At 35.4% G+C, this 26,661-nt stretch overlaps 1 protein-coding gene across 4 annotated transcripts in view; it reads right to left on the bottom strand.

The window, feature by feature from the left end:
* LOC110452864 (lipoma HMGIC fusion partner-like 2 protein) overlaps positions 1–26,661 on the bottom strand; it is a 42,663-nt gene that overhangs the window by 6,606 nt on the left and 9,396 nt on the right. The window contains exons 1-3 of one of the 4 annotated variants that reach the window (XM_021501589.1): positions 22,983–23,657; positions 7,585–8,436; positions 85–198 (exon numbers count right to left, since the gene is read on the bottom strand). In XM_021501589.1, coding sequence (XP_021357264.1) covers positions 85–198; positions 7,585–8,023 — 553 coding nt within the window. In that variant the 5' untranslated portion in view covers positions 8,024–8,436; positions 22,983–23,657. Of the gene's footprint in view, positions 1–84; positions 199–7,584; positions 8,437–13,763; positions 13,894–22,982; positions 23,658–26,661 lie in introns of those variants that run through there. The other 3 variants (XM_021501588.1, XM_021501587.1, XM_021501586.1) reach the window with 3 other exon arrangements.

Here is a 26,661-nt window from a genome sequence, read left to right as displayed (position 1 = left end):
CCACTCCCCAGGGATCTCCATCAGATCAATCCTTACTTAGTTCACACCCCACTCCCCAGGGATCTCCACCAGATCAATCCTTACCTAGTTCACATCGGTCTATGATGTAAGGGTTGGCATACTCCCCACAGAGTCGGTTTATCCTGTCGGAGCCCCAGCCTGCTGGATATACCACTAATCCAAGGACGCTTAACAAACCTGGAATATATAAACACTTCATTTAAATATATGTGGAAAATGAAAGTAAGAAATCATCTAAACTAATTAGTAGAGAACATGAGTAAAATGAAAGTTAAAAAAAAATACAAAAAACAAAAAGCCAAATGGAAGGCATTTGATTCAGCAGTACCCAGATGCTTACCTTCATGGCAAAATTTGTTGAAATATCATTCAAATGTTCAGAAGAAGTATGCTTTTAAATCCATCAGCATATTTTCTAACCATATCATTATACCCGAGGGTGCTTCCAACCTTATACAGCTGATATCCATCGCATACATGTATTTCAAGAGAAGTTGCTTATGCAATATGGCCAAATGACCTATTTTTTACCCAATTACCCTATGTAAGGGTGGTAACCCCTATATTTTTTACCCAATTACCCAATTTAAGGGGGGTTACCCCTATATTTTTTACCCAATTACCATATTTAAGGGGGGTAACCCCTATATTTTTTACCCGATTACCCAATTTCAGGGGGGTAACCCCTATATTTTTTACCCAATTACCCAATTTAAGGGGGGTAACCCCTATATTTTTTACACAATTACCCAATTTAAGGGGGGTAACCCCTATATTTTTTACCCAATTACCCAATTTAAGGGGGGTAACCCCTATATTTTTTACCCAATTACCCAATTTAAGGGGGGTAACTGCTATATTTTGCATTATTCAGATTCTCCACCACTTTAAAGGACATTCCCTATCAAATTAAAGAAAACACCTATTCAGTCGAAGATGTTAACTCATTCACCCCTGAAGACACATTTGAACTCTTCCAATTCAAAGGTTGGAACAGTTCATTATGAAATTTCAGGGGTGAATCAGTTAAAACAAAAAGAAAGGTGTTTACACACACCATAGTACGGTTCAATAATAAGAATTAGGAAAGTAAAAGCAAAACACTTTAGACTAGTTTACTGACAGATTAAAATTCAGTTTATTTCATCTTTTAGTATTTCTTTTTATAAAAAGGCAAGAATGATATTGATATTGCTTTCTTTTCATAAATGACATAACAAAACAACACTGGGATTTAACCCTTTCACCACTGTAGACCATAATGGACTCATCCGGATCAATGCATGGTAGAGTCTACTAAAGCTACATAGGGGTGAAAGCGTTAAACTAATGATCCTGAAACTGAACATTTCTCTTGCACCTCCTGAAAGATTGTAGGTAATCACAGTCATATTGACAGCATTAACTCATTCACCCCTGAATACACATTTGAACTCTTCCAATTCAAAGGTTGGAATATTCATTATGACATTTCAGGGGTGGATGAGTTAAACAGCATAGTCTTGAATTTAAATTTAATACTGTCTAACAATTAAGGACTTATATTTTGGTGAATTAACTATGTGGCTAAATGGACGTGAAACTTTATATTGACCTTGAATTCATCTCTGTCAATATATCTTTTTGAGGTTCATATAACCACCTAGGCACCTCAACAGAGGTTCCTTCCTTAAATGACCATAGCTGTTGATAGTAGGTTAAATAATACTAAATACTAAACCAATCCAATCAACAGAAGTTCCTTCCTTAAATGGCATAGCTGTTGATAGGACTTTAAATAATACTAAATACTAAACCAATCCAATCAACAGAAGTTCCGTCCTTAAATGATCATAGCTGTTGATAGAACGTTAAACAATACTAAACCAATCCAATCAACAGAAGTTCCTTCCTTAAATAACCATAGCTGTTGATAGGACGTTAAATAATACTAAATACTAAACCAATCCAATCAACAGAAGTTCATAATTAGTAATGATTAAGTCTCAGTAGTTGTACCAAACCAGATTAAACTAATGTGTACACCCCTACATATTTAAACTGGACAAGTCTAGTCTTTGATTTGGTAAGGTTCAAATGTAACGTTAGGGGTGCATGGGCTAAGACAGCAACTAAAACCTAAGGTGGATTAAGATAGCAACTAAAAACTAAGTCGGGTTAAGATAGCAACTAAAACCTAAGGTGGGTTAAGATCGCAACTAAAAACTAAGTCGGGTTAAGATAGCAACTAAAAACTATGGTGGGTTAAGACAGCAATTAAAACCTAAGGTGGGTTAAGATAGCAACTAAAAACTAAGGCGGGTTAAGATAGCAACTAAAAACTAAGATGGGTTAAGATAGCAACTAAAGCCTATGGTGGATTAAGATAGCAATTAAAACCTATGGTGCGTTAAGATAGCAACTAAAACCTAAGGTTGGTTAAGATAGCAACTAAAACCTATGGTGGGTTAAGACAGCAACTAAAACCTATGGTGGGTTAAGATAGCAATTAAAACCTATGGTGGATTAAGATAGCAACTAAAAACTAAGGTGGGTTAAGATAGCAACTAAAACCTATGGTGGAGTAAGATAGCAACTAAAACCTAAGGTGGGTTAAGATCGCAACTAAAAACTAAGTCGGGTTAAGATAGCAACTAAAACCTAAGGTGGGTTAAGACAGCAACTAAAACCTAAGTCGGGTTAAGATAGCAACTAAAAACTAAGCTGGGTTAAGATAGCAACTAAAACCTATGGTGGATTAAGATAGCAACTAAAAACTAAGGTGGGTTAAGATAGCAACTAAAACCTATGGTGGGCTAAGATAGCAACTAAAACCTAAGTCGGGTTAAGATAGCAACTAAAAACTAAGGTGGGTTAAGATAGCAACTAAAACCTATGGTGGGCTAAGATAGCAACTAAAACCTAAGTCGGGTTAAGATAGCAACTAAAAACTAAGATGGGTTAAGATAGCAATTAAAACCTATGGTGGATTAAGATAGCAACTAAAACCTATGGTGGGTTAAGACAGCAACTAAAACCTATGGTGGGGTAAGATAGCAACTAAAAACTAAGTCGGGTTAAGATAGCAACTAAAAACTATGGTGGGTTAAGACAGCAATTAAAACCTAAGGTGGGTTAAGATAGCAACTAAAAACTAAGGCGGGTTAAGATAGCAACTAAAAACTAAGATGGGTTAAGATAGCAACTAAAACCTATGGTGGAGTAAGATAGCAACTAAAACCTAAGGTGGGTTAAGACAGCAACTAAAACCTAAGTCGGGTTAAGATAGCAACTAAAAACTAAGGTGGGTTAAGATAGCAACTAAAACCTATGGTGGATTAAGATAGCAACTAAAAACTAAGGTGGGTTAAGACAGCAACTAAAACCTAAGTCGGGTTAAGATAGCAACTAAAAACTAAGATGGGTTAAGATAGCAATTAAAACCTATGGTGGATTAAGATAGCAACTAAAACCTATGGTGGGTTAAGACAGCAACTAAAACCTATGGTGGGGTAAGATAGCAACTAAAAACTAAGTCGGGTTAAGATAGCAACTAAAAACTAAGCTGGGTTAAGATAGCAACTAAAACCTATGGTGGAGTAAGATAGCAACTAAAACCTAAGGTGGGTTAAGACAGCAACTAAAACCTAAGTCGGGTTAAGATAGCAACTAAAAACTAAGCTGGGTTAAGATAGCAACTAAAACCTATGGTGGAGTAAGATAGCAACTAAAACCTAAGGTGGGTTAAGACAGCAACTAAAACCTAAGTCGGGTTAAGATAGCAACTAAAAACTAAGATGGGTTAAGATAGCAATTAAAACCTATGGTGGATTAAGATAGCAACTAAAAACTAAGGTGGGTTAAGACAGCAACTAAAACCTAAGTCGGGTTAAGATAGCAACTAAAAACTAAGATGGGTTAAGATAGCAACTAAAGCCTATGGTGGATTAAGATAGCAATTAAAACCTATGGTGGGTTAAGATAGCAACTAAAAACTAAGTCGGGTTAAGATAGCAACTAAAAACTATGGTGGGTTAAGACAGCAACTAAAACCTAAGGTGGGTTAAGATAGCAACTAAAAACTAAGTCGGGTTAAGATAGCAACTAAAAACTAAGATGGGTTAAGATAGCAACTAAAACCTATGGTGGATTAAGATAGCAATTAAAACCTATGGTGGGTTAAGATAGCAACTAAACCCTAAGGTGGGTTATGATAGCAACTAAAACCTAAGGAGGGTTAAGATATCAACTAAAACCTAAGGTGGGTTAAGGTAGCAACTAAAACCTAAGGTGAGTTATGATAGCAACTAAAACCTACGGTGGGTTAAGATAGCAACTAAAACCTAAGGTGGGTTAAGATAGCAACTAAAACCTAAGGTGGGTTAAGTTAGCAACTAAAACCTAAGGTGGGTTATGATAGCAACTAAAACCTAAGGTGGGTTAAGATAGCAACTAAAACCTAAGGTGGATTAAGATAGCAACTTAAACCTAAGGAAGGTATAGAATTCCACCAATCCCCTCCCCCTACCCCCCAAACTCAGGCATGACCAACTTACATTAGTCTGGTTTCACCTGGGTATTGCTGGATCTGATATTTGAAAGGAAGAAAAACTAACACTTCAAGTAACAAAAGAAGATACCGAAAATTCCAACCCTCCCTTCCTTACTTCTGGAACCAATGATAAAAGACAAATGGGTTGATATTGCATGACCCCTAGGTCGTGCATGCTTGACCTTTGACCTGTTTGTAAGATAACTTTCTGATCTTCTATACAATGACTACCAGCTGCAGGTTGAACTCTTGTATAAAGATTAGTCAGCCTGAAGATACTTTAATGCAACTGTATGAATCATTTGTATTTTTATAATTATTAAAACTGAAAATGAAAAAATAAATGTCATAATATTCATAATAATCATGCTGAAATAATTACAAAAAAATACTAAAATTTCTACTTGAATTTTCAAGAATATTTTTGTTTAAGAATTTGGACTTTTACTAACACAAAGCAAAAGAAGCTTGATTTAACCTGTTATTGACCTTTCATCTGACCTCTGACCTTGTAGATATCATATCTAAAGTTTTACCCTCTCTTTTCCTGCCCTCCCTAGCCTCTCTGTTTCCCCCACACCCGTAAAAAAACCCACATCATTTCCAAAATCAAACTTTGTGATCATTCTCCCAACCTTTAAATCTGGTGTTTGACAACAAAGTTTCTGATAAAATGCCAGAAAATTGAATGTGCAAAAATGTAATCTATGGATTTATATACTGAAAATAAATCTGTTTGAAAAAATCACTGTATACTAATGAAAAACTGCTTTAACCCAGCTTTCACCACTGTGGACCATAATGGACTCATCCAAATCAATGCATGGTAGAGTTTAATAAAGTTACATAGGGGTGAAAGGGTTGATCGTTAAGTTGCTGCTAGCTTGTATATGTTTAAAAGGAGACGGATTTACATAAGTTATTAACTGTTTTTTCTGAATCCTTATGGAATATTTTGTGTACTATGAAATGTTGTTGTAAAAAATAAAATAAAGTTTAAACTAATTCAAAACTAATGTACATTACGAAAATTTCAATCAACACATTTTCTACCTTACCCGGCCAGACAATCACAAAGAAGGTGAAAGGGTTAAACAATCCATAAAATTGAGAATTGACAGTGGAGAGACAATTGCAAACTCTTGTGTCTGAACAACCCGCAATGGTATATGTGTTAAAGTCTGTCAGAGATGGTTAATAGTCCTTATACTCCTTCACACTTGGAACAAACATCTACCGGCCCCTGCCAGGGATCAATGAAACGGTCTGTCTATTTGTCTGCACCTAATATTAGTCATAGCTGCAAGTGGCGTACTGCTTAGCAGCCATTTATATCATATTTCTTCCTTTTTCACGTCAGGTTTCTGAAACAAGACTAGACATTTTCTTTTCGACACAGCTCCTCAATGTTTGGCAATTTAGCTTCAGTAGCCAAGTTTGGATCTATTAAGAATTGTCTCAAGTAATTTGAGCCAGTACCGCTTGACAAGCAAAATAATTGTATATTGTGTACAAAAGTGTATACTAACTTGCGATGGATCTGATATAATGTTGATGGATCTGATATAATGTTGATGGATCTGATATAATGTCGATGGATCTGATATAATGTCGATGGATCTGATATAGTCTGTCATTTTTCTAGTAAACTATAGGTAAGTTGTAGGTATGTGAAAATCAGCACAGTTTAGCGACATGCCAACAGACAATATCAAATTTAACTTCAATTACTTCATAGGCTAAAGCTGTCTATGAGGCTATTTCCTATAATATATTGAATTCAATGATATATATAGATATATATGGTAGTGAGGGGAAAAGTCCGCTGTGAAATAATTTGTCTTTCTTTATTATAACAGATATTTTCTTTATTTCATGATATGGAACACTGAATGTTAATAACAATTAACTGGGGGCCCGTCAGGAGACCCTGAACGTCTCTGCAAGGAAGTCAGTTCCATAGTGGCGGTAGGGATCCTGGATTTACTGAATGTAAATGTTCAAATCCAAGTCCGGCCCACAATGTTTCAATTTCACTTTCAGAACAATTTCTGATTTTTCTTTTTCTAAATTCCATTTGATCTCAAAGGTTCTACAAGACATACATTTCTTTTCAGAGTTGTTTCATTAACCCTTTCAACTCTATGTAACTTTAGTAAACTCTTCTATACTTTGACCTGGATGAGTCCATTATGGTCTACAGTGGTGAAAGGGTTAAAGCTATTGCTATGCCAGTAAAAATTAATTCAAATTCCCAGTTATTTTAGGTTTTAATTGGTATGGGGATCCTTAAGAGGCTGTTCAAAACAAAAATCAGTGGACAAACAATGGACTTAAGACAGATACTGAAAATACATACTTGCCAACTCTCCCTATTTAGGACGGAGACTCCCGATTTTGGACCCTTACATTTAGCATTTTCAACCTTTGAATTATCTGATGGTTTTATCTAAAAAAACAACTCAAAATATGTCATTCATGGGGTTATTTTGTCTCTAGGGGGTATATACAAATACAAACATTTCATTTATGTTTTAATTTTAATAATTTTAAGGATGCAGATTCCCCCCCCCCCATGGAAATTCCAAAAAATTGTTAAGTAAGCAAATACCATTATTATTTTTCACAGGAACTACTTTATTTCAGGTGTGTGAAAATCGGAATCACAACAAAAACCACGCTACTTTTTTTTGGTGCCGGTCACCGTGTAGCATAATATATGGGATAAGGATTTTATTCTTTCCACATTTTATTATTTTTTCCAGTGTTGGAATGATACAGGGAACTGTAGGTAAGTCATTAATGCAGCTAGACTTCATCTCTGTTTATCCTTAAGTAATGTTAATCATTTCATAATTGTAAAAAGAAATAAAAAGTCTGGATAAACTCATTCACCCCTCGCTGTAAACACATTTGGACTCTTCCAACTCAAAGGTTGGAATAGTTCATTATGAAATTTCAGGGGTGGACAAGTTAAAGAGATTCCATTGTAGGGAGATTAGAAAAAAATTACCCATGATGCAAAATCTTACCTGCGATGCTCTGCACTAAGCCTGCTATTGTAAATATACTTTTTCCGAAGAATGAACGTACAAACAGGCTCAGCACAGCAAGAATCATCGAGAAACTAAGCAATAATCCAGCTAGGGCGAAGAACACTAACGATGCCTTCCAGGCGTGAGGGAAATCGTCATCAGGATCGGTGTACCCTGTCACGAAAGTCGCACAGTTTTCACGCTTCATTAGACTTAATCCACGCTGTAACTTTCGACACCGGTTAAATATTCCCACTGTTGGAATAAACTCCTCCCTGGTCGGCTGCACGCTCTCGTTTTGCGATTCTAGTCCATAACTTGTTGGTATACCAATCAGCCAGTAAGGGGAGACAACTGATGTGACGATGATTAACGCCACGGCAACAGAAAGTAATGTCCATCCAAGGGAACGGCACGTAATTATCACATAACACATCTTGACGTTTTCTTAATTTCTAATATTCTCAGATATTTCCTTACTGGAAAAGCAAATCAGCACTTTATATTATTTAAAAATCTTGAAAATCACACAAAACTAAGAGAAAAATGTCAAAACGATACACGTCTTATTTCCAACATACTATATGTAAAGCAAACGCTGTTCTACTGCTAGACTGTCCTGAATTTCCAGCCTTCTCTCTACACACCGAACATAATGGCACGAATATCCGGTGACATTTAACTGTTTTCAACAACTATATTAAGATCAATTCCTTTCTTTCATTTCAGGACATGTTTCGTTCTCCCGATTTTTTTTCCGTCATCAGTCAGCCAACCTGTGTTGTGGGAAGTAATCAGTTTGGGTGAGTCATTCCCCTATCCCATCCTCCGCACGCTCAATAGCAAAGTCTGCAAAACATAAAACAACCGATATTTAAACAAAAGAAAGTTTAGAAAAGACATTTGGGTGCACGCAGGAAGTGCTGTCGCCCATCTCACGGTAAATGTCTACAATATTCGACAATTTAAGGCAAAGATATATCTGTTGCCTAAGACCGGTGAAAACTCTATCTGGAAAATTGAAAATTGAAAACTAGATTATAGCGATAATGTTCAGGGGTTTTTTGGAGTTTTTTTTGCCAGAAATTGATAACTTATAAAAATAGTTTTTCCCATTTTTGAAGACTTTTTCAAAAATATTCTCAACAACCTTATTTAAGTGACAACAGATGCTTATCCATTCAGAATTTAGAGTAAACTTGCCAGTGACAAAAGAGACCATTTATAAAACTTCAAATAATATAAAAGATAATCAACACCTACTTGAAACAATGTTTTTCTTCTTAATTTTCCTTTCTTTTATTTTTTTTAATATACACTATACCATTTACATTACATATGTACCTGACATTTGTTTCAGTTACCTCCCTTAACTCCCTTAATAATAAACTTAATTACCTTAGCAGTATACAAAGAAATATTTCATGTAATGTAACATACAACCAGACTAATAATTATAAGGATAATATGTAATGTAGCATACAACCTTCAGTACAAAGAAGTACAATATGTAATGTAGCATACAAGCTTAAGTACACAGAAGTATAATATGTAATGTAGCATACATCCTTAAGTACAAAGAAGTATAATATGTAATGTAGTATACAGCCTTAAGTACAAAGAAGTATGATATGTAATGTAGCATACAACCTTAAGTACAAAGAAGAATAATATGTAATGTAGCATACAACCTTAAGTACAAAGAAGAATAATATGTAATGTAGCATACAACCTTAAGTACAATGAGGGATAATATGTAATGTAGCATACAACCTTAAATACAAAGTATAATATGTAATGTAGCATACAACCATAAGTACAAAGAAGTATAATATGTAATGTAGCATACATCCTTAAGTACAAAGAAGTATAATATGTAATGTTGCATACAACCTTAAGTACAAAGAAGTATGATATGTAATGTAGCATACAACCTTAAGTACAATGAGGGATAATATGTAATGTAGCATACAACCTTAAGTACACGGAAGTATAATATGTAATGTAGCATACAACCATAAGTACAAAGAAGTATAATATGTAATGTAGCATACAACCTTAAATACAAAGTATAATATGTAATGTAGCATACAACCATAAGTACAATGAGGTATAATATGTAATGTAGCATACAACCTTAAATACAAAGTATAATATGTAATGTAGCATACAACCTTAATTACAAAGAAGTATAATATGTAATGTAGTATACAACCTTAAGTACAAAGTATAATATGTAATGTAGCATACAACCTTAAATACAAAGTATAATATGTAATGTAACATACAACCTTAAATGCACAGAAGTATAATATGTAATGTAGCATACATCCTTAAGTACAAAGAAGTATAATATGTAATGTTGCATACAACCTTAAGTACAAAGTATAATATGTAATGTTGCATACAACCTTAAGTACAAAGAAGTATGATATGTAATGTAGCATACAACCTTAAGTACACGGAAGTATAATATGTAATGTAGCATACAACCATAAGTACACAGAAGTATAATATGTAATGTAGCATACAACCATAAGTACAAAGAAGTATAATATGTAATGTAGTATACAGCCTTAAGTACAAAGAAGTATGATATGTAATGTAGCATACAACCTTAAGTACACAGAAGCATAATATGTAATGTAGCATACAACCTTAAGTACACAGAAGTATAATATGTAATGTAGCATACAACCTTAAGTACAAAGTACAATATGTAATGTAGCATACAACCTCAAGTACAATGAAGTAGAATATGTAATGTAACATACAACCTTAAATACACAGAAGTATAATATGTAATGTAGCATACAACCTTAAGTACACAGAAGTATAATATGTAATGTAGCATACAACCATAAGTACACAGAAGTACCATATGTAATGTAGCATACAACCATAAAGTATAATATGTAATGTAGCATACAACCTTAAGTACACAGAAGTATCATATGTAATGTAGCATACAACCATAAAGTATGATATGTAATGTAGCATACAACCTTAAGTACAAAGAAGTATGATATGTAATGTAGCATACAAACTTAAGTACACAGAAGTATAATATGTAATGTAGCATAAAACCATAAGTACACAGAAGTATAATATGTAATATAGCATACAACCTAGCGTACAAAGACTAATAAGATTTGTGAGTAGAATTATATATTTCTCAAATCAGGCTAAATATGGCCTCCAGCACTGTTTTTATATACTTATCTTATATCCGTATACAACCTTAAATACAAAGTATAATATGTAATGTAGCATACCACCTTAAATACAATGAGGTATAATATGTAATGTAGCATACAACCTTAAATAAAAAGTATAATATGTAATGTAGAATACAACCTTAAGTACAAAGAAGTATAATATGTAATGTTGCATACAACCTTAAGTACAAAGTATAATATGTAATGTAGCATACAACCATAAGTACACAGAAGGATAATATGTAATGTAGCATACAACCATAAGTACACAGAAGTATAATATGTAATGTAGCATACAAACTTAAGTACACAGAAGTATAATATGTAATGTTGCATACAACCTTAAGTACAAAGTATAATATGTAGTGTAGCATACAACCTTAAGTACAAAGAAATATAATATGTAATGTAGTATACAGCCTTAAGTACAAAGAAGTATGATATGTAATGTAGCATACAAACTTAAGTACACAGAAGTATAATATGTAATGTTGCATACAACCTTAAGTACAAAGTATAATATGTAATGTAGCATACCACCTTAAATACAATGAGGTATAATATGTAATGTAGCATACAACCTTAAATAAAAAGTATAATATGTAATGTAGAATACAACCTTAAGTACAAAGAAGTATAATATGTAATGTAACATACAACCTTAAATACACAGAAGTATAATATGTAGTGTAGCATACAACCATAAAGTATAATATGTAATGTAGCATACAACCATAAGTACACAGAAGTATAATATGTAATGTAGCATACAACCTAGCGTACAAAGACTAATAAGATTTGTGTGTAGAATTATATATTTCTCAAATCAGGCTAAATATGGCCTCCAGCACTGTTTTTATATACTTATCTTATATCCCATAGTAAATACTTCATCCCGACCCCTGCCCCCAGAAAAGACCCCAGCCCCCAGAAATGAATGTTATCAGATATACAAATGTTCAAAATATAATCCATTGTTACAGTGCCTTACCGCATTCTGTACACGCATTACACAATAAACTGAATAAAGAGACAAATTAGGCTGCTACATAAAGAACGTACCGTAGCAGCCTCCATACAGAGACGAGGATCACAGCTCCACTGTTAACTGGCCGAGTAATTTGTAGAGTAATTGATATTATGGATCATTGATACAGAGTTGAATGAAGCGACTGATCCAGGATTGGAGAGTTCTTCAGTTACAAAGACCTCCAGGTTCAGTGACAAAGACCTCCAGGTTCAGTGACAAAGACCTCCAGGTTCAGTGACAAAGACCTCCAGGTTCTGTTACATATACTAACAGTTACTGTTATGGATGGCTAAAACATTTTCTATTCATTTTATCAAGACCTCTTAAGGTTCTTGGAATTTTGGGAATTCTTGAGTGACAGAAAAGTGTGACAGTTGCAAATAAACATCCCCTCCCTTCCCTTTCCTTTTATCTCTCCCTCACTCCCAAAACTGAAATAAAGTTTTTTATTTTTTTGGGGTTGTTTGTGTTTAACATGCTCCTATTAACAGCTATGGTCATTTAGGGACGTGCCAGGTTTTGTTGGTGGAGAAAAACCACTGACCTACCACCAGTACCGGATGACTACCCCACGTAGGTCTCAAACTCCATTAAATATATGGTCTTTAAACACTGGTGGGTTCTCAACCGATGGTCATTAATCAGAGGGGGGTCTCTAAAGAGGGGGGTCTCTATGGCAGATTTGACTGTATTGATCATATTGAGAATTAAAACATTAGAACCCAAAATTGTCTTCCTGGACTATATCAGTAGCAATGCACCATTTTATAACACAATTAGCTATTTTAATTAACTTTTCTAGGCTAGGGATGATCACGAAGTATTTACAAGCCGCCCTGACTGTGGTCATCTTTAGGAAAGTTTACCAATTTAGTAGCATACAAACTGATGGCCTTTTCAAGCCTGTATGTGACATTGATAGAATTCATCATGTGGTCATGACGAATAGATCTCATGTTATCATTTATCTCACTTTATATATAACTATATATCTTATCCCCTAATTAGTATACAAATTATCCAAATACATGTACAAACACTTGTAAATCGTCCCTTAATACCCTACAAATGACCTCCAAACCTTGTATACATTTCTGCTTGTACATTAATGTCCCATCATGAATTCTAACCAGCAGTAGATGTAGTAAACTTATGTAGAGTAGCGTACTTAGGTCCATTGCTGATTCACTTAGTGATAGCTACCTGTGTGTCAGTACATTGAAGTGTTATCATAGAGTTGCCCTAATTATTTCAATAAATGTCCACCCAATGTCCTGACCCAGTCCTCATCTTGTTTCTAAATCTTCAAACTTCCTAATTAACGTTACTCCCACCGTTTAACACACAACATCTAAACTAAAAACCATCATATGCTACATTTAGTGAAATATCTATATATGGAGTGCAAAAATCAAGAAATTAAATAATTGGCTGACGGTTACAATTAAGATCCGGAGAAAATGTTAATGGTAACATTTATCATGATAGATTTCTCCCATATTTCTCAACACATTCACCCCTGGAGACACATTTTAACCCTTCCAATTAAAAGATTGGTATAGTTCATTATGAAAATTCAGGGGTGAATGAGTTAAAAATTGATTCCAAATTGTAGTGGATTTTGCCTATTTTTTTGTACACATTCTAATGTTCAGGGCAGAGGCAGTACATAGCATTATTATGGTACCAAAAGTGTATGTGGTTACAAATCATATTCATATCCATGACACCGTCGCCCACTATATACAAATGTACGCCCATCATACACAAACCAAACAATACCACAATGTACATGTATGAGTTACAATGCAAGTATCATTTACACGAAGTCCAGATAAAATTTCTCTATCAGTCTTTGTTCTTTCGTCCAAAATATGTACAGATATACAATCATTAGATGTTGTAAATGTCATGTACCTGGTGATTACCTGTAAATTTCTCACCTGTTGATCAGTTTCTGTGAGGATACCTTACACCTGAGCACTGTCACCTTGCCCTATTGTCAGAGGAAAACTAGCCGCGTGTGCTGAAGCATGATGCTATATACACAACCCACTCTGTCCGAATAGCCTCGCAGGTAAAATACTTAATCTTGATCATTTGAGCGTTTTGTTGGGATACAAGAGCACAGAGATGTAATTAGCATGTCCATCACCTTGTCATGTTTCTGTGTACCTAAGCTGAGGCTCACTGGGAGGGAGAAACACTGGATCTATGGTAGAAATAATTCTTTATCTTTAACAATCCATACTCGCCAACCCTCCCTATTTAGGAGAGAGTCTTCCCGACCCTTAAATTTAGTATTTTCAACCAGTGACTTTGCTTAACTGTTCATATATTCCAAGATCTAATGATCTCATCTAAAAGAACAACTCAAAATATGTCATTTTAAAGGGTTATTTCAATGTGTCTAAGTGTTGTATAAACACATTTTATTCATGTTTTAATTTTGAGCATGCAGAATCGTTCCCATGGAAATTTCAAAAAGTTGGCAAGTTTGACAATCTGAAGTCCAGAGTTCAAACCCTGGTCTATAGCCTCGCTTACATTTTTCCACACAGGACACTGCTGTTGATTGTGTTTTGTTTATTTCATCTTTACTATTTCCTATTTCTCATAAAAGTCCCACATGCAGGTATGGTTTTCTTTACAGAAATGATTTATCAAAGCATTTAAGTCAGGCTGGAAAAAATAGTTTCCAACACTCCGTTACAGTTTTTGGCAGTGGAACGGGATCCTTCAGACTTAACCCTTTCACCACTGTAGACCATAATGGACTCCTCCAGATCAATGCATGGTAGAGTCTACTAAAGTTACATAGGGGTGAAAGGGTTAAACATCAAACTTCTAAACTCTAAACTTGAAACGGAGGCGAACTTTGACGTACATATGATATCTGAACAAGATTGAAATTTAAATGTGAAAAGTCCAAAATCAAGACAATTAAAAGCAGAGTTTTTTCAACTGTATGAGCAACATGACTGAAATTTAAATGTAAAACCTTTAAAATCTTGAAAGATGTTAACCCTTTCACCCCTTGGTAACTTTAGTAGAATTTACCATAGAAATTTATCTGGGCGAGTCCATTGTGGTCCACAGTGGTTAAAGGGTAATTAACTTACATCAGCTCCATTAAGTAATTTTCTCAGGTTACTTGTAATTGATTTAGTATAAATATCCTCTACACCACAGGTGTTACAAACCTGCAGACAGGTAATAACAGACGCTGTGCACTCACCTGTATACGAGGTATACAGTGTTACCTGTCTAGAACAAGTAAATTAATCAATCTCGACACCCCACTTGCCTCTGGAGCCTCTGAATCACAAATTAACACAGCGCACCTTTGTGTTTTAAAAAACACCTGTGGGGTATAATGCACATAGCACACGTCTACGATGTAAACACATCTGTCTTGTAAACTTGTTAAACCATGGCGATTGTGATATCTTCATCAGTTGTTGTGTCGGAGATCAGGGATCGTGGGGGATCGCCAGGAGCTGCCTGGCATTGAAAATCAATCAGTTTCGGCACAAAGAACAGTTGGCCTTGATATTAATTTCATGATGGCTTAACTTCCCAGCAGGAAACCATTTTTAATCTTAAATAAAACTATGGACGTCTGCAAAACCAGGGAAAGTATCTCATTTCTCTTGATAGATTTTTCACCCTTTACGTTCTGTTGAGTGCAAGCCCCAGGAAGTATAAAAGCACATGTCAGCTTCATTAATGCCACATGGTACCTTTTGGGACCAGATCGAAAGAGCGGGCTCTATTGATGCCTATGTTGACAACACAAGGAGTTGACAATACAGAAAATAGCTATATATTGTTACTGTACATATAATACCCGTGAGCATTGCTAGAGTTGTCTCCCTTTAGATGTCATCAATGTAAATTAGATTTGATGACAATTTTTAAAAACATTAATATTTAAAAGAGCTTTAAGACAAAGATTTTTATATAAAATTCTGTAGATTTCCTTGTATGTCTCTTTCCACTCCCTTAAAAACAGACATACATTTTTTTATTTGGCCAAAGATTGATTTTTTCTTTTTTTTTTGCATTTTATCCTTAAAACAAAATATGCTTAAGATTACCAAATACTGCTGATATGTACATCATGCTTAAATACATAACAATGATTTATATTAATGACACAAACACTAAACTTAATGATTCCAAAAGATTTCATATATGATAATAATCTAGGACGATACTTTAAATGTGTTTGGCTAGGATTAAATTTGATGTTGAAATCTGCAATGAAGTCCATTTAAAACCCAAGTGATTTTCAGAGCAGCCAAAAATGGAGGTAACACAAGAGTTACAATGTAACATCATACATTTATCCTGTAAATTTCTCAGTATTAAGGCTGAAGATCTATATAATGATACAAACCAGACAGATGTTGTTCACAACATAGCTAGCTTAACGAATCATAACCTGAAATTTTCGTTAGTACAATACAATAACATTTAAAATTTACAATTACATTTTTATTTGTTCTCTCATCAGGAGGGTATTTTTTTTAATGCACACTCAAATTTTTTTCTTGAATTTAAATGTAAATATTTTTGATGATATGCATACTTGGATTGTCTGTTAAGCTAACATTTCGTCAGGCCATGTTTGTTGTCTGCTTCGAGTAATACACAGATTCAAAGGGTCTATTCTGTATGATCACTGATGCAATATCTGGAGTTTTCCAGAGGTATGGAGTAAAATATCAATCTGTACAGAATAAAATACACAGAGCTGCTCAAACTACATTTACACCCACAAACCAGACATCACACTACTATAGTACAGAGGGTATTGTAAACCAAAGTTCAGAGGTCATTGTACAATGAAATATTCAGAGGTTATTGTCCAACCAAAGGTCAATCTTCACTCATAGGTCAAAGGAAATATAAACCAAAGGTCAGAGGTTATTGTACTGAAATGATCAGGGTATTGTTCTCCTAAGGTCAGAGGATGTGGTACATTAAAAGGTCAGAGGTCAATTTTCACTTAAAGGTCAAAGGAAATATTAAACCAAAGGTCAGAGGTCATTGTACTGAAATGATCATGGTATTGTTCTCCTAAGGTCAGAGGGTGTGGTACAGTACATTGAAAGGTCTGCGGTCAATCTTCACTCAAAGGTCATATAACACCAAAGGTCAGAGGTCGGGTTATTCCTAAAGGATAAGAAGTCAATTTACACACCAAGGTTAGAGGTCATTATATCCTCAAAGGTCAAGAGCCTCTGATTTTAATTACCAACAGAATTTAAATGTAACAACATTTCACCAACGTTTGTTTTCTTAATGAACATGCCTTACTTTTCAATAAGAAAGAACTTCAGAACTACTTACAGTACTCTAGCTTTTTTCATGGTAGTCATTCTAAATTTGGTTTTTAATACATGAATCCTTACATTTTTGCACATATTTTACACAAATTTACAACAAACTTTTCAATCATTTTTAAAATATTATTTTATCACAGCATCCTGAACGCTTAAGCTTACATTGTACATAAGTATGCATATTAAAAACAAACTTTTGAAAACATTGCTGAAATTTTCATGAAATTTCTTGGTATGATGCTTTCGTAAGGTTTCGTACACTTATAGCCCCTAAAGGTCTCATCAATGATTCCCATCTTCTCCAATCTTTAACATCTGGCCCAATCTCCATGCCTATTTCCTGATCCCTCTACAGAACATGCTGTCAGTCACAGAGGCATTGAACCATGGCATTCTCCGATTAATTAACTACATATATATGTCTACTTGGTAATGTAATTATCTCCCCTTTAAAAAGCAGGTACTCGGTGAGTAATTGTGCAGACTTTAACCATTTGAGTGTCGTCAAAATGAAAACTATGTCCTGGCTTCAAACCGGAAGTGACATTATTGGAACAAATCTCAATACCAATCCAAACAGTCAAAAATTGGACACTTCCTGTAAAGTCATAGTCAGTGTCCAACATCTGCTAGATGTCGCCCCAACTCGTGTGAAGGTTTTATTTGTCTGTGTGATGCACGGCATCAGAAGACCAAAGCTTCTGCTTTCACGGTACGGGAAACAACTCTTGGATCGTAGAATGTAGTCTTTGTGTTCAAAATAAATGTTCAATTTGAATAAATGTTCAATTCAAATAAATGTTCAATTAAAAAAAAAATTCCCAATTCAAATAAATGTTCAATTCAATTAGATGGAGATAACACTGTATAAAACATAGACATGGTCTTAGAGAGATGTTATTTTATTTTTGTTTAAAGATTCCAAGAACGCAAGCTTTCAGTGTGTGTAATTTTATACACGTTTATGTTTTTGTTTGAAAGTAATCTCCGAACCGAATAAAAACTGAATAGTTTATGTGTATTTGTGTAATGATAATGTGTATTTGCTGATTTTGCATGCATACATATGAATTTTCCCACAGAGTTTGGCCAGACTCTGAAAGATTTCCATAATTTTTAAACAAGGAGAACTTCACAAAATACACAGGACAAAAAATCTGATACGCGTAAAACTTCTTTATGAGCCAAAATACACTGAAATCGGAATGTGTTTTGGCAAAATATCACACCAGAGTTCTGACCCTTCAAAGGAGGCACGCACCATCCTACAGCACAACTATACCCATACTAGTGGATTCTGTTTCCTCAGATATGGCTCATTTATTACAAGAGTCCAAGGTACACAGATAAAGATCTGGGTCTACAGCACACTTTGAATTAAGATCTGGAAGTCAGAAATTAGTTTTACCAATTAAGGGACAGATGGCAGGACCTAAATCTGAAGTGGTATCACCAGTATAGTTACAACCGTGATGGAATAGAGCAACTTCTTTAAATATTCCATTGACCTTTGACCTTGTGTAAAAATCGTTAAAGATACATAAAAGTTGTAGTATCATGTACTATGTACACTATATATGAAATCTGTTGGGGTGGAACTATATTTTTTTTTTTTTTTTTTTTTACCTTTTTTCCCAAATAATCTCACCACATCTACACATAGGATTTAGAAAATAATTAAAAGTTAATGCATATATATATATATATATAAATATTCTTAAGAAAATTTCACTAACTCATACATGAATTATTTGATGTAGAAAAATTCATGAATTATGATGTTATTTGCAGCAAATTTCATATTCATTTTTTTGACGACATTTTCAAAACCGATTCAGAGCCATGTGCAGTGAGTGTTTGAACATAACTCAACTCTGACCTTTTTCCTAACCTTTCTTTATGCTCAAGGATGGATCCTAGCTGTGCTCCAACTTCTTGATTTATACTCATTTAAATCATGTGATATGGTAAGCAAACTAAGCATGAAGAAAATGTGAATTTCTTTCAATTTATCTTCCGAGTACAATCAACTGAGGTAGAGCCGAGAATCTGAGTTCGAACACTTAGAACTGTTTGAATAATAAGGAACCCAGAGATTCCTGATCAGTTCCCTGTTGTAGTACGGTAGGTATTTATCATGTAGTATTCATGGTATTCCCATTAAAATACTCCCCTGCCCCATAACTATTAATTCTGCCACCACCCTGCAGATGCACGCTGGGTAATTGGTGCTCTTCTGTAAACATGGGCAAGGATTTTTCAGAGGCATGCTGGGAAGCCTGAACTATAAACAGCTCCTTTTATTGAGAGATTTTCAATATCATGATTTTTTTCTTCAATGTCATAAGCTATCCTTTTGATTTCATAAATTTCCATTCAATGTCACAAGTTATATATAAATAACCTATAATGTCACAAGTTATATATAAATAACCTCTTAATGTCACAAGTTATATATAAATAACCTGTTAATGTAACAAGTTATATATACATAACCTCTTAATGTCACAAGTTATATATAAATAACCTCTTAATGTCATGAGTCAACCTCTTAATGTCAATGAGCTATCCATTTAATGTCATGATTTATTCTGTAAATGTAATGAAATTTCTTTTAATGGTTTAGTTAAGTACGTTTGGTTTAGTATTGTTTAACGTCCTATCAACAGCTATGGTCATTTAAGGATGGCCTCCTCTGTGTGTAAGATGCAAGCGTGTAGTTTATGCGTGTGTGTTTTTGGAGGCTGTGATATGTTTGTGTTTGTCTACTTGTGATAGCGTGGAACTGATGCCAACTTTATAGTGCTACCTCACTGAAACAAACTGCCGGAGACACCCAGCAGGACGCCCCACCCTGTCACATAGTACTGACAACGAGCGAATCAGTTGTCCCACTCCTAACTTGCTGAGCTTTAAGGAGGAGCTAAGAATCTACCATTTTTACAGCCTCTGGTATGTTTCGGCCAGGGGACAGAACCCAAAGCCTTCCTCACAGGGGTGAATGCTCAACTAAAGGCCAAAAGTGAGGCATTGTCAAGGGAGACATTAGGAAGAAGAAAGTTGTTTAGAAAGAAGAGAAAAGATAAGATCCCAAATTTAGTCATCTCTTCCGATCATTCAATGGGGACAGTGCAGGTATAATTCTTCAGCCTACCTGCAGGAATTTCTTTTAATGCTATGATTTATTTTCTAAATATAATGAATTGTCACTTAATGAATCATCCAGTTAATATGTTCTATCAATATCATGTGTCAAATGTCAGACAACGGGAAATAAAGTGAAATGTGTCACAGAGATTTTTAAAGTTTTATGTTTAAACAGGTAACTTATCGATTTATGTGAAAAGCAAGTGAACATTTTTGAAATTTCTTGAGAAATCATATCCAACAGGTCAAGTCAGTCTTAAATATTTCATTCTTGCCAACTTTTTGAAATGTCCATGGGGGAGATTTCTGCCCAAATTAAAACATAAATAAAATGTGCATTATATACCCCCTACAGACAGAATGACCATTTAAAATGGCATATTTTGAGTTATTCTTTCAGATGAAATCACAAGATCAGAGAATATAGGAATAGTTTAGCAAATTCACTGGTTGAAGGTACTTACGTAAGGGTCCAAAATCTGGAGTCTGCCTCCTAAATAGGGAGAGTTGGCAAGTATGAATCTTCTTTTCAATTCTCCAATGACAAATAATCTTTATTGAAAATTGAACGCACTAATCTAGGACCTGTTACAAATTGCTTTATATAATTTATTCTTGGTCCAAAAGCTAGTGAGGCTTAAACAACTGCATCCTGAACCTATATTTCCACCATGCCATATCAGTGTCTCTATATACCCAGCAGGGAGCACCACAGGACACCTGAGGGAGCTGAGCTTCACATCTGGTCAGGGTTAGGGCAGGAGGGGAGAAGGACGGGGAGGGGGGAAGGAGGGACAGCTAAACAAACAGACAGAGTTAGGGCAGGAGAAGGGGAAGGAGGAGGAGAAGGAGGGACAGCTAAACCAACACACACAGTAAACTCGTACAGAAGGCCAAACACTTTTGACCCCCAAGAGAGATCTCCAGCAACAGATGGTTCAAGCCATCTTTATATACCTATCACCACAGGCTGGGACCCCACACTTATTTATTTATGTTATAGAGTCCAGACAATAAATTAATGTTTATAGCAATTTTAAATCCATAGACCTATCAGCACTGGTTGGGACCTCATACTTATTTATTTATGTTATAGAGTCCAGACAAAAGTGTCAGCTTGAAGGGAATATCTCAGGCAAGGATTTATGATTGATACTAATTTACAATTTTTAAATTCATAGAATCTTTTTTCTTCTTAATGTATTCTGTACATTAATTGCTCTTTTAATTTTTCAATGCTGTTTGACTCGGAGAACATCCTCATAGAAACTTAAATTTCCAAATTGCAAGTAGTTAATTTGAACAAAACAAACTTATATAGATATCCTGAAGAAAAAAAACTTCCGTTTTAATATAACATATGCTAACAAGAGATCCCAGAGGGATCTTGGCGCCCACCATTGTACCATCCTCATTAGTTCTTTGTCAGTTCGATCTTTTGTCTTCTTTCCTCTGATCTGTTTGATCGAGTCATGTTAACATTAAATGCACCTTGAGGTAACTTTTGATCTAAACTTAATACTGATGTGTATGAAAGCCAACCTTCAAAGTGAGTTTGTCATTTCACATATTTACTAGTACAGTACTTAATGTGAAAGAAATAGAATCGATCATTGCAATATGAGAAAGATCTGTTTAGTTCTTCTTTTAATCCATTTTGTTATTATGATCAGTCTCAAAATATAACATACACAACGAGGGATCAAGGGGAACCTACATTTAAAATTTGAGAAAGATCCCTCCCGTACTTCCCGAGGAATAGCGATAACAAACTTTCACTATCAAAATCCAATATGGCTGCCTGTCGGGCATGTTGTTTATCCGATCAGTCTCAAAAGTTGCCCTGCACAGCTAAGGACCAAGGGGAACCTGCATATAAAATTTGAGAAAGATCCCTCTGGTACTTCTTGAGAAATACCGATAACAAGAATTGTTTACGGACGGACGACGGACGACCGACAACGGACCACGGACGCAGGGTGATTTGAATAGCCCACCATCAGATGATGGTGGGCTAAAAATCTATATTCAGGTCAGTTCTATGTTGCATAACATCCCATGGGTTTTTAATTGGACAAATGACATTATAAAGGAAGAATATATATATGACATCATAAAGTACTGTTTCCTTATGCCATGAAAACTGAAAATTGTTCACACTGCGAAATTATCAAAATCTGAATGTTTTATACTAGGGGAGATTTAAGCTGGTAGAAGGGGCTGAAGTATAGCCACGGTCTGACATGTAATAAACATGGACTGAGAATGATAAATCCTGGTGATTTCGAAAAAAAATAATGGCTTCTTTAAGGGGTTATGAGTTTTAATGTGTTTTTAGCTATTTTTAATGGAATTTTAATGAGCTGATGGCTTAGTAGTGTAAACTTATTATTAACACGTACATAATCATAGATGAATGAAATATGTAGATATGTTGTAAACATTCTCCATCTCACCTCATGTTCGTATGACATCAGCTGAGACAGAACACCTTTATACATGTTTCGGACTCTGAGAGCCATATAAACATTCTTCTGATCTTACTTGATGTCTGTATGACATCATCTACGAAAAAGAACCCTTACACATGTTTTTGACTCAGAGCCACATAAACATTCTCCATCTTACTTGATATTTGTATATAATTACCTGACAAAGACCATCCCCAGGTTACGTAACACATATCATCTGAGTTAACCCCGCCAGGTTGCATAGGAAAAGTAACTTTTGTGTTGTCTTCAATAAAATAAATATTGGCAACAATCTATGTAAACCAACCCCTCTATGGTTAAACAGTCACAGACCCGAGGAAGCCAACACCTCGGGGGTTGTATCAACAGAATGTCTTAGTCACAAGTCACAGTATATATTAATATATACACATTTACATGCTGTATACAGGTAAACATAGAATATACACATCTGTGAATACTGCAGGTCTTTGGCAGATGTGTAATTAACGAACACACACACGGTACTTTCAAAGGCCGAGATTCAGTGCAATTTGTGTATGTTGGTATTATCTGGGTAGATTTGAATTGTACATAGGATTATGGTTGCCGTTCTAGGTGTTTGCCAGAGGGAATTTCCCTTTAGCTCAGAGGTGGAGCGTCCCGACTAGAAAGTCTCAGGTTGCAGGTTTGATTCCTGATTGAAGCACACTGCTCTCCTTTTCTGTTACAAATGTAAACAAACATCCACCCCAGTGATTAAACCATATCACTACCAGTTTGGATAATCCCAGCATGGGCATTTAGTGACACTGAATGAAAACAAACTGTCAAATCTTGAATTTATAACTGAGAATCACCCCACTTCACAACAAACTCCTTACTTCCTGATGGCTATGTCAGTCACCCAGTCATAAGATATATAGCCATTTTACATCCAACAAACCGAAACTGTCCATCCTTGAATCATAATAAGAAAGTAGTATTTGATTTATCTTTCTTTTTTTAAAAAGTAGTTTGAATCCTGAGAAATAGAATAGTGGGAAATGAGTCACTAAGTATTATGTATTCTGTTACTTAATTCCTGTCCTGGACTATTGAATTCTGTTACTTCCTGTCCTAGACTATTGAATTATGTTACTCCCTGTCCTGGACTGTTGAATTATGTTACTCCCTGTCCTGGACTATTGAATTATGTTACTTCCTGTCCTGGACTGTTGAATTATGTTACTCCCTGTCCTGGACTATTGAATTCTGTTACTTCCTGTCCTGGACTATTGAATTCTGTTACTCCCTGTCCTGGACTGTTGAATCATGTTACTTCCTGTCCTGGACTATTGAATTCTGTTACTTCCTGTCCTGGACTGTTGAATTCTGTTACTCCCTGTCCTAGACTATTGAATTCTGTTACTTCCTGTCCTAGACTATTTAATTCTGTTACTTCCTGTCCTAGACTATTGAATTCTTTTACTTCCTGTCCTAGACTATTGAATTCTCTTACTTCCTGTCCTAGACTATTTAATTCTGTTACTTCCTGCCCTGGACTATTGAATTATGGTACTTCCTGTCCTGGTCTGTTGAATTCTGTTACTCCCTGTACTGGACTGTTGAATCATGTTTCTTCCTGTCCTGGACTATTCAATTCTGTTTCTTCCTGTCCTAGACTATTGAATTCTGTTACTTCCTGTCCTGGACTATTGAATTATGTTACTCCCTGTCCTGGACTGTTGAATCATGTTACTTCCTGTCCTGGACTATTGGATTCTGTTACTTCCTGTCCTGGACTATTGAATTATGGTACTTCCTGTCCTGGACTATTGAATTCTGTTACTTTCTGTCCTGGACTATTGAATTCTGTTACTTCCTGTCCTGGACTATTGAATTTTGTTAGTTCCTGTCCTGCACTATTGAATTCTGTTACTTCCTGTCCTGGACTATTGAATTCTGTTACTTCATGTCCTGGACTATTGAATTCTGTTACTTCCTATCCTGCACTGTTGAATTCTATCTGAAGTCTGTCAACTGTCACTAAGTAAATAAATGTCAAACTTATGGAACATTGAAACAGACATTGGGTGTCTAACTGCTCTCCCTGTATTAAATTGTGTTTGAACTTGTATGATGTGAGATTTATCCAGGTCACTACAGGTGACCAGTTAGCTAAGTTGGTTTCAGTATCCCAGCATGAGTTCAATGTTCAGTGATACTACTGTATAGTTGTTAAATTTCACGGGGTTAAAATTTCGCGATTTTGTCTCCTGAACTTATTGGCGGAAGATTAATTTCGCGAATCACAATTTCTGTAGGTCTATTTCAGATTTTTTTTTATTTATTTTTATTATCATTATTTTTTGTATCCTAACTGTTAACGTCTTCGGCAGTATGTTTCAGTGAGGTAGCACTATCAAGTCGGCATCAGCTCCATGCTATCACAAGGAGACAAACACGAACATATCGCAGCCTCCCAAAACACACACACATACACTACACGCATCTATCTTGCACACAGGGGAGGCCGTCCTTAAATGACCTTGGCTGTTGATAGGACGTCAAACAATACTAAACCAAACCAAACCATGCATCTTTCAAAACGACGATGTGACCTATAGCCGCCTCAGATCAATTGATATCACGGACGTGTGAAGCGTGGATGATATGGCGACGACCTCGAAATATCCAAAATTAAAACCCTCCTGAATATTAATTAGCAACTAAACAGTATATAACAAGCCATTCAGATTGATATGTCTCGCAAATGCCCCGCTTTGACTATTACTAAAACGCAAAACTAAAAGTTGATGGAGATGCTGACAAAGTCAATGGACCATGAAAGGTAAGGCTGCATCCAGCATTTGATGCATTGGTTGAGATTTTCTACCTAAGATGCCTCTATGGTCCAAGTTTGGTTGTTCCAGCACTTATACTTTCAGAGAAACTAACTTAAACGCAAAAACTTAATGCTGACGCCGTTGCTGGAAAAGCAACACCTAATTTTAGTCTTGCTTCCACTTCGTAGCAGCGAGACAAAATTAATTTGCCAAATCGTGAAACTTTTACAGAGAATTACCTACCCTTTTATTCATATCACACAAAAATGATCGAGCCTAACTTTGGTGGTATTCACAGTTATACCTATACTGTCCTGGACTTTTGAATTCCTTCAGAAATCCATCAACTATCAAATGCAGATATGTATACACATACAGGTCCATGTAAGGATCGAGACGCGGTGTGAACATTTCCACATTTGCATTAAATTACAAGCATTTCTGAAATCAATATTTTGTATATATATTAAGGGTGTGCGGTGCACCAAAATTATCGGTGCTTCGCGAATCAGAACTTTCGAATCGAATCACCGAGAAGGATTTCCGGAAATCGGTTCGGTTCCAATTCTTCATACTAAGCGTGACTGTATGCACAATAATTTTGTACAATGTTAAGTCATTTTTGTAGCATGTTTANGTTGTAGCATGTTTATATCTTAAATGATGATATTCAGAAGATTGAAAGTGACTGTCAGAATTTCCCGCGAATGACGGAAGTCCGGTAGTAAACAATGCATGCAGCGCGCCAAGCGGCGAATATATTTACTACGGGAGGTAATGAGTCTGCACTGTCCTAGGATAATACCCGAGAGCGTAGCCGGACTATCGGTATCCTCGGGGTTGATTATCACTATACTGCATAATTGATCATGAATGACGGAAAGAAACCAGCAGACTCTATCTGGATTTCAGTCGTCAGCTAAAGACGACAACTTTCAGTTTATATTATTACATGATGACTGTCTGTGCCCAGTGTGGGTAAGTTACATGATCTCTGTTTCAGTAATACACGCCATTTTTAAAAACGTAATCAAAACACTGACATTTGAG

Source organism: Mizuhopecten yessoensis, unplaced genomic scaffold (genome assembly GCF_002113885.1).
Source record: "Mizuhopecten yessoensis strain PY_sf001 unplaced genomic scaffold, ASM211388v2 scaffold6939, whole genome shotgun sequence".
Lineage (NCBI taxonomy): Eukaryota > Metazoa > Mollusca > Bivalvia > Pectinida > Pectinidae > Mizuhopecten > Mizuhopecten yessoensis.
This window is presented reverse-complemented; position numbering and strand designations above follow the sequence as displayed.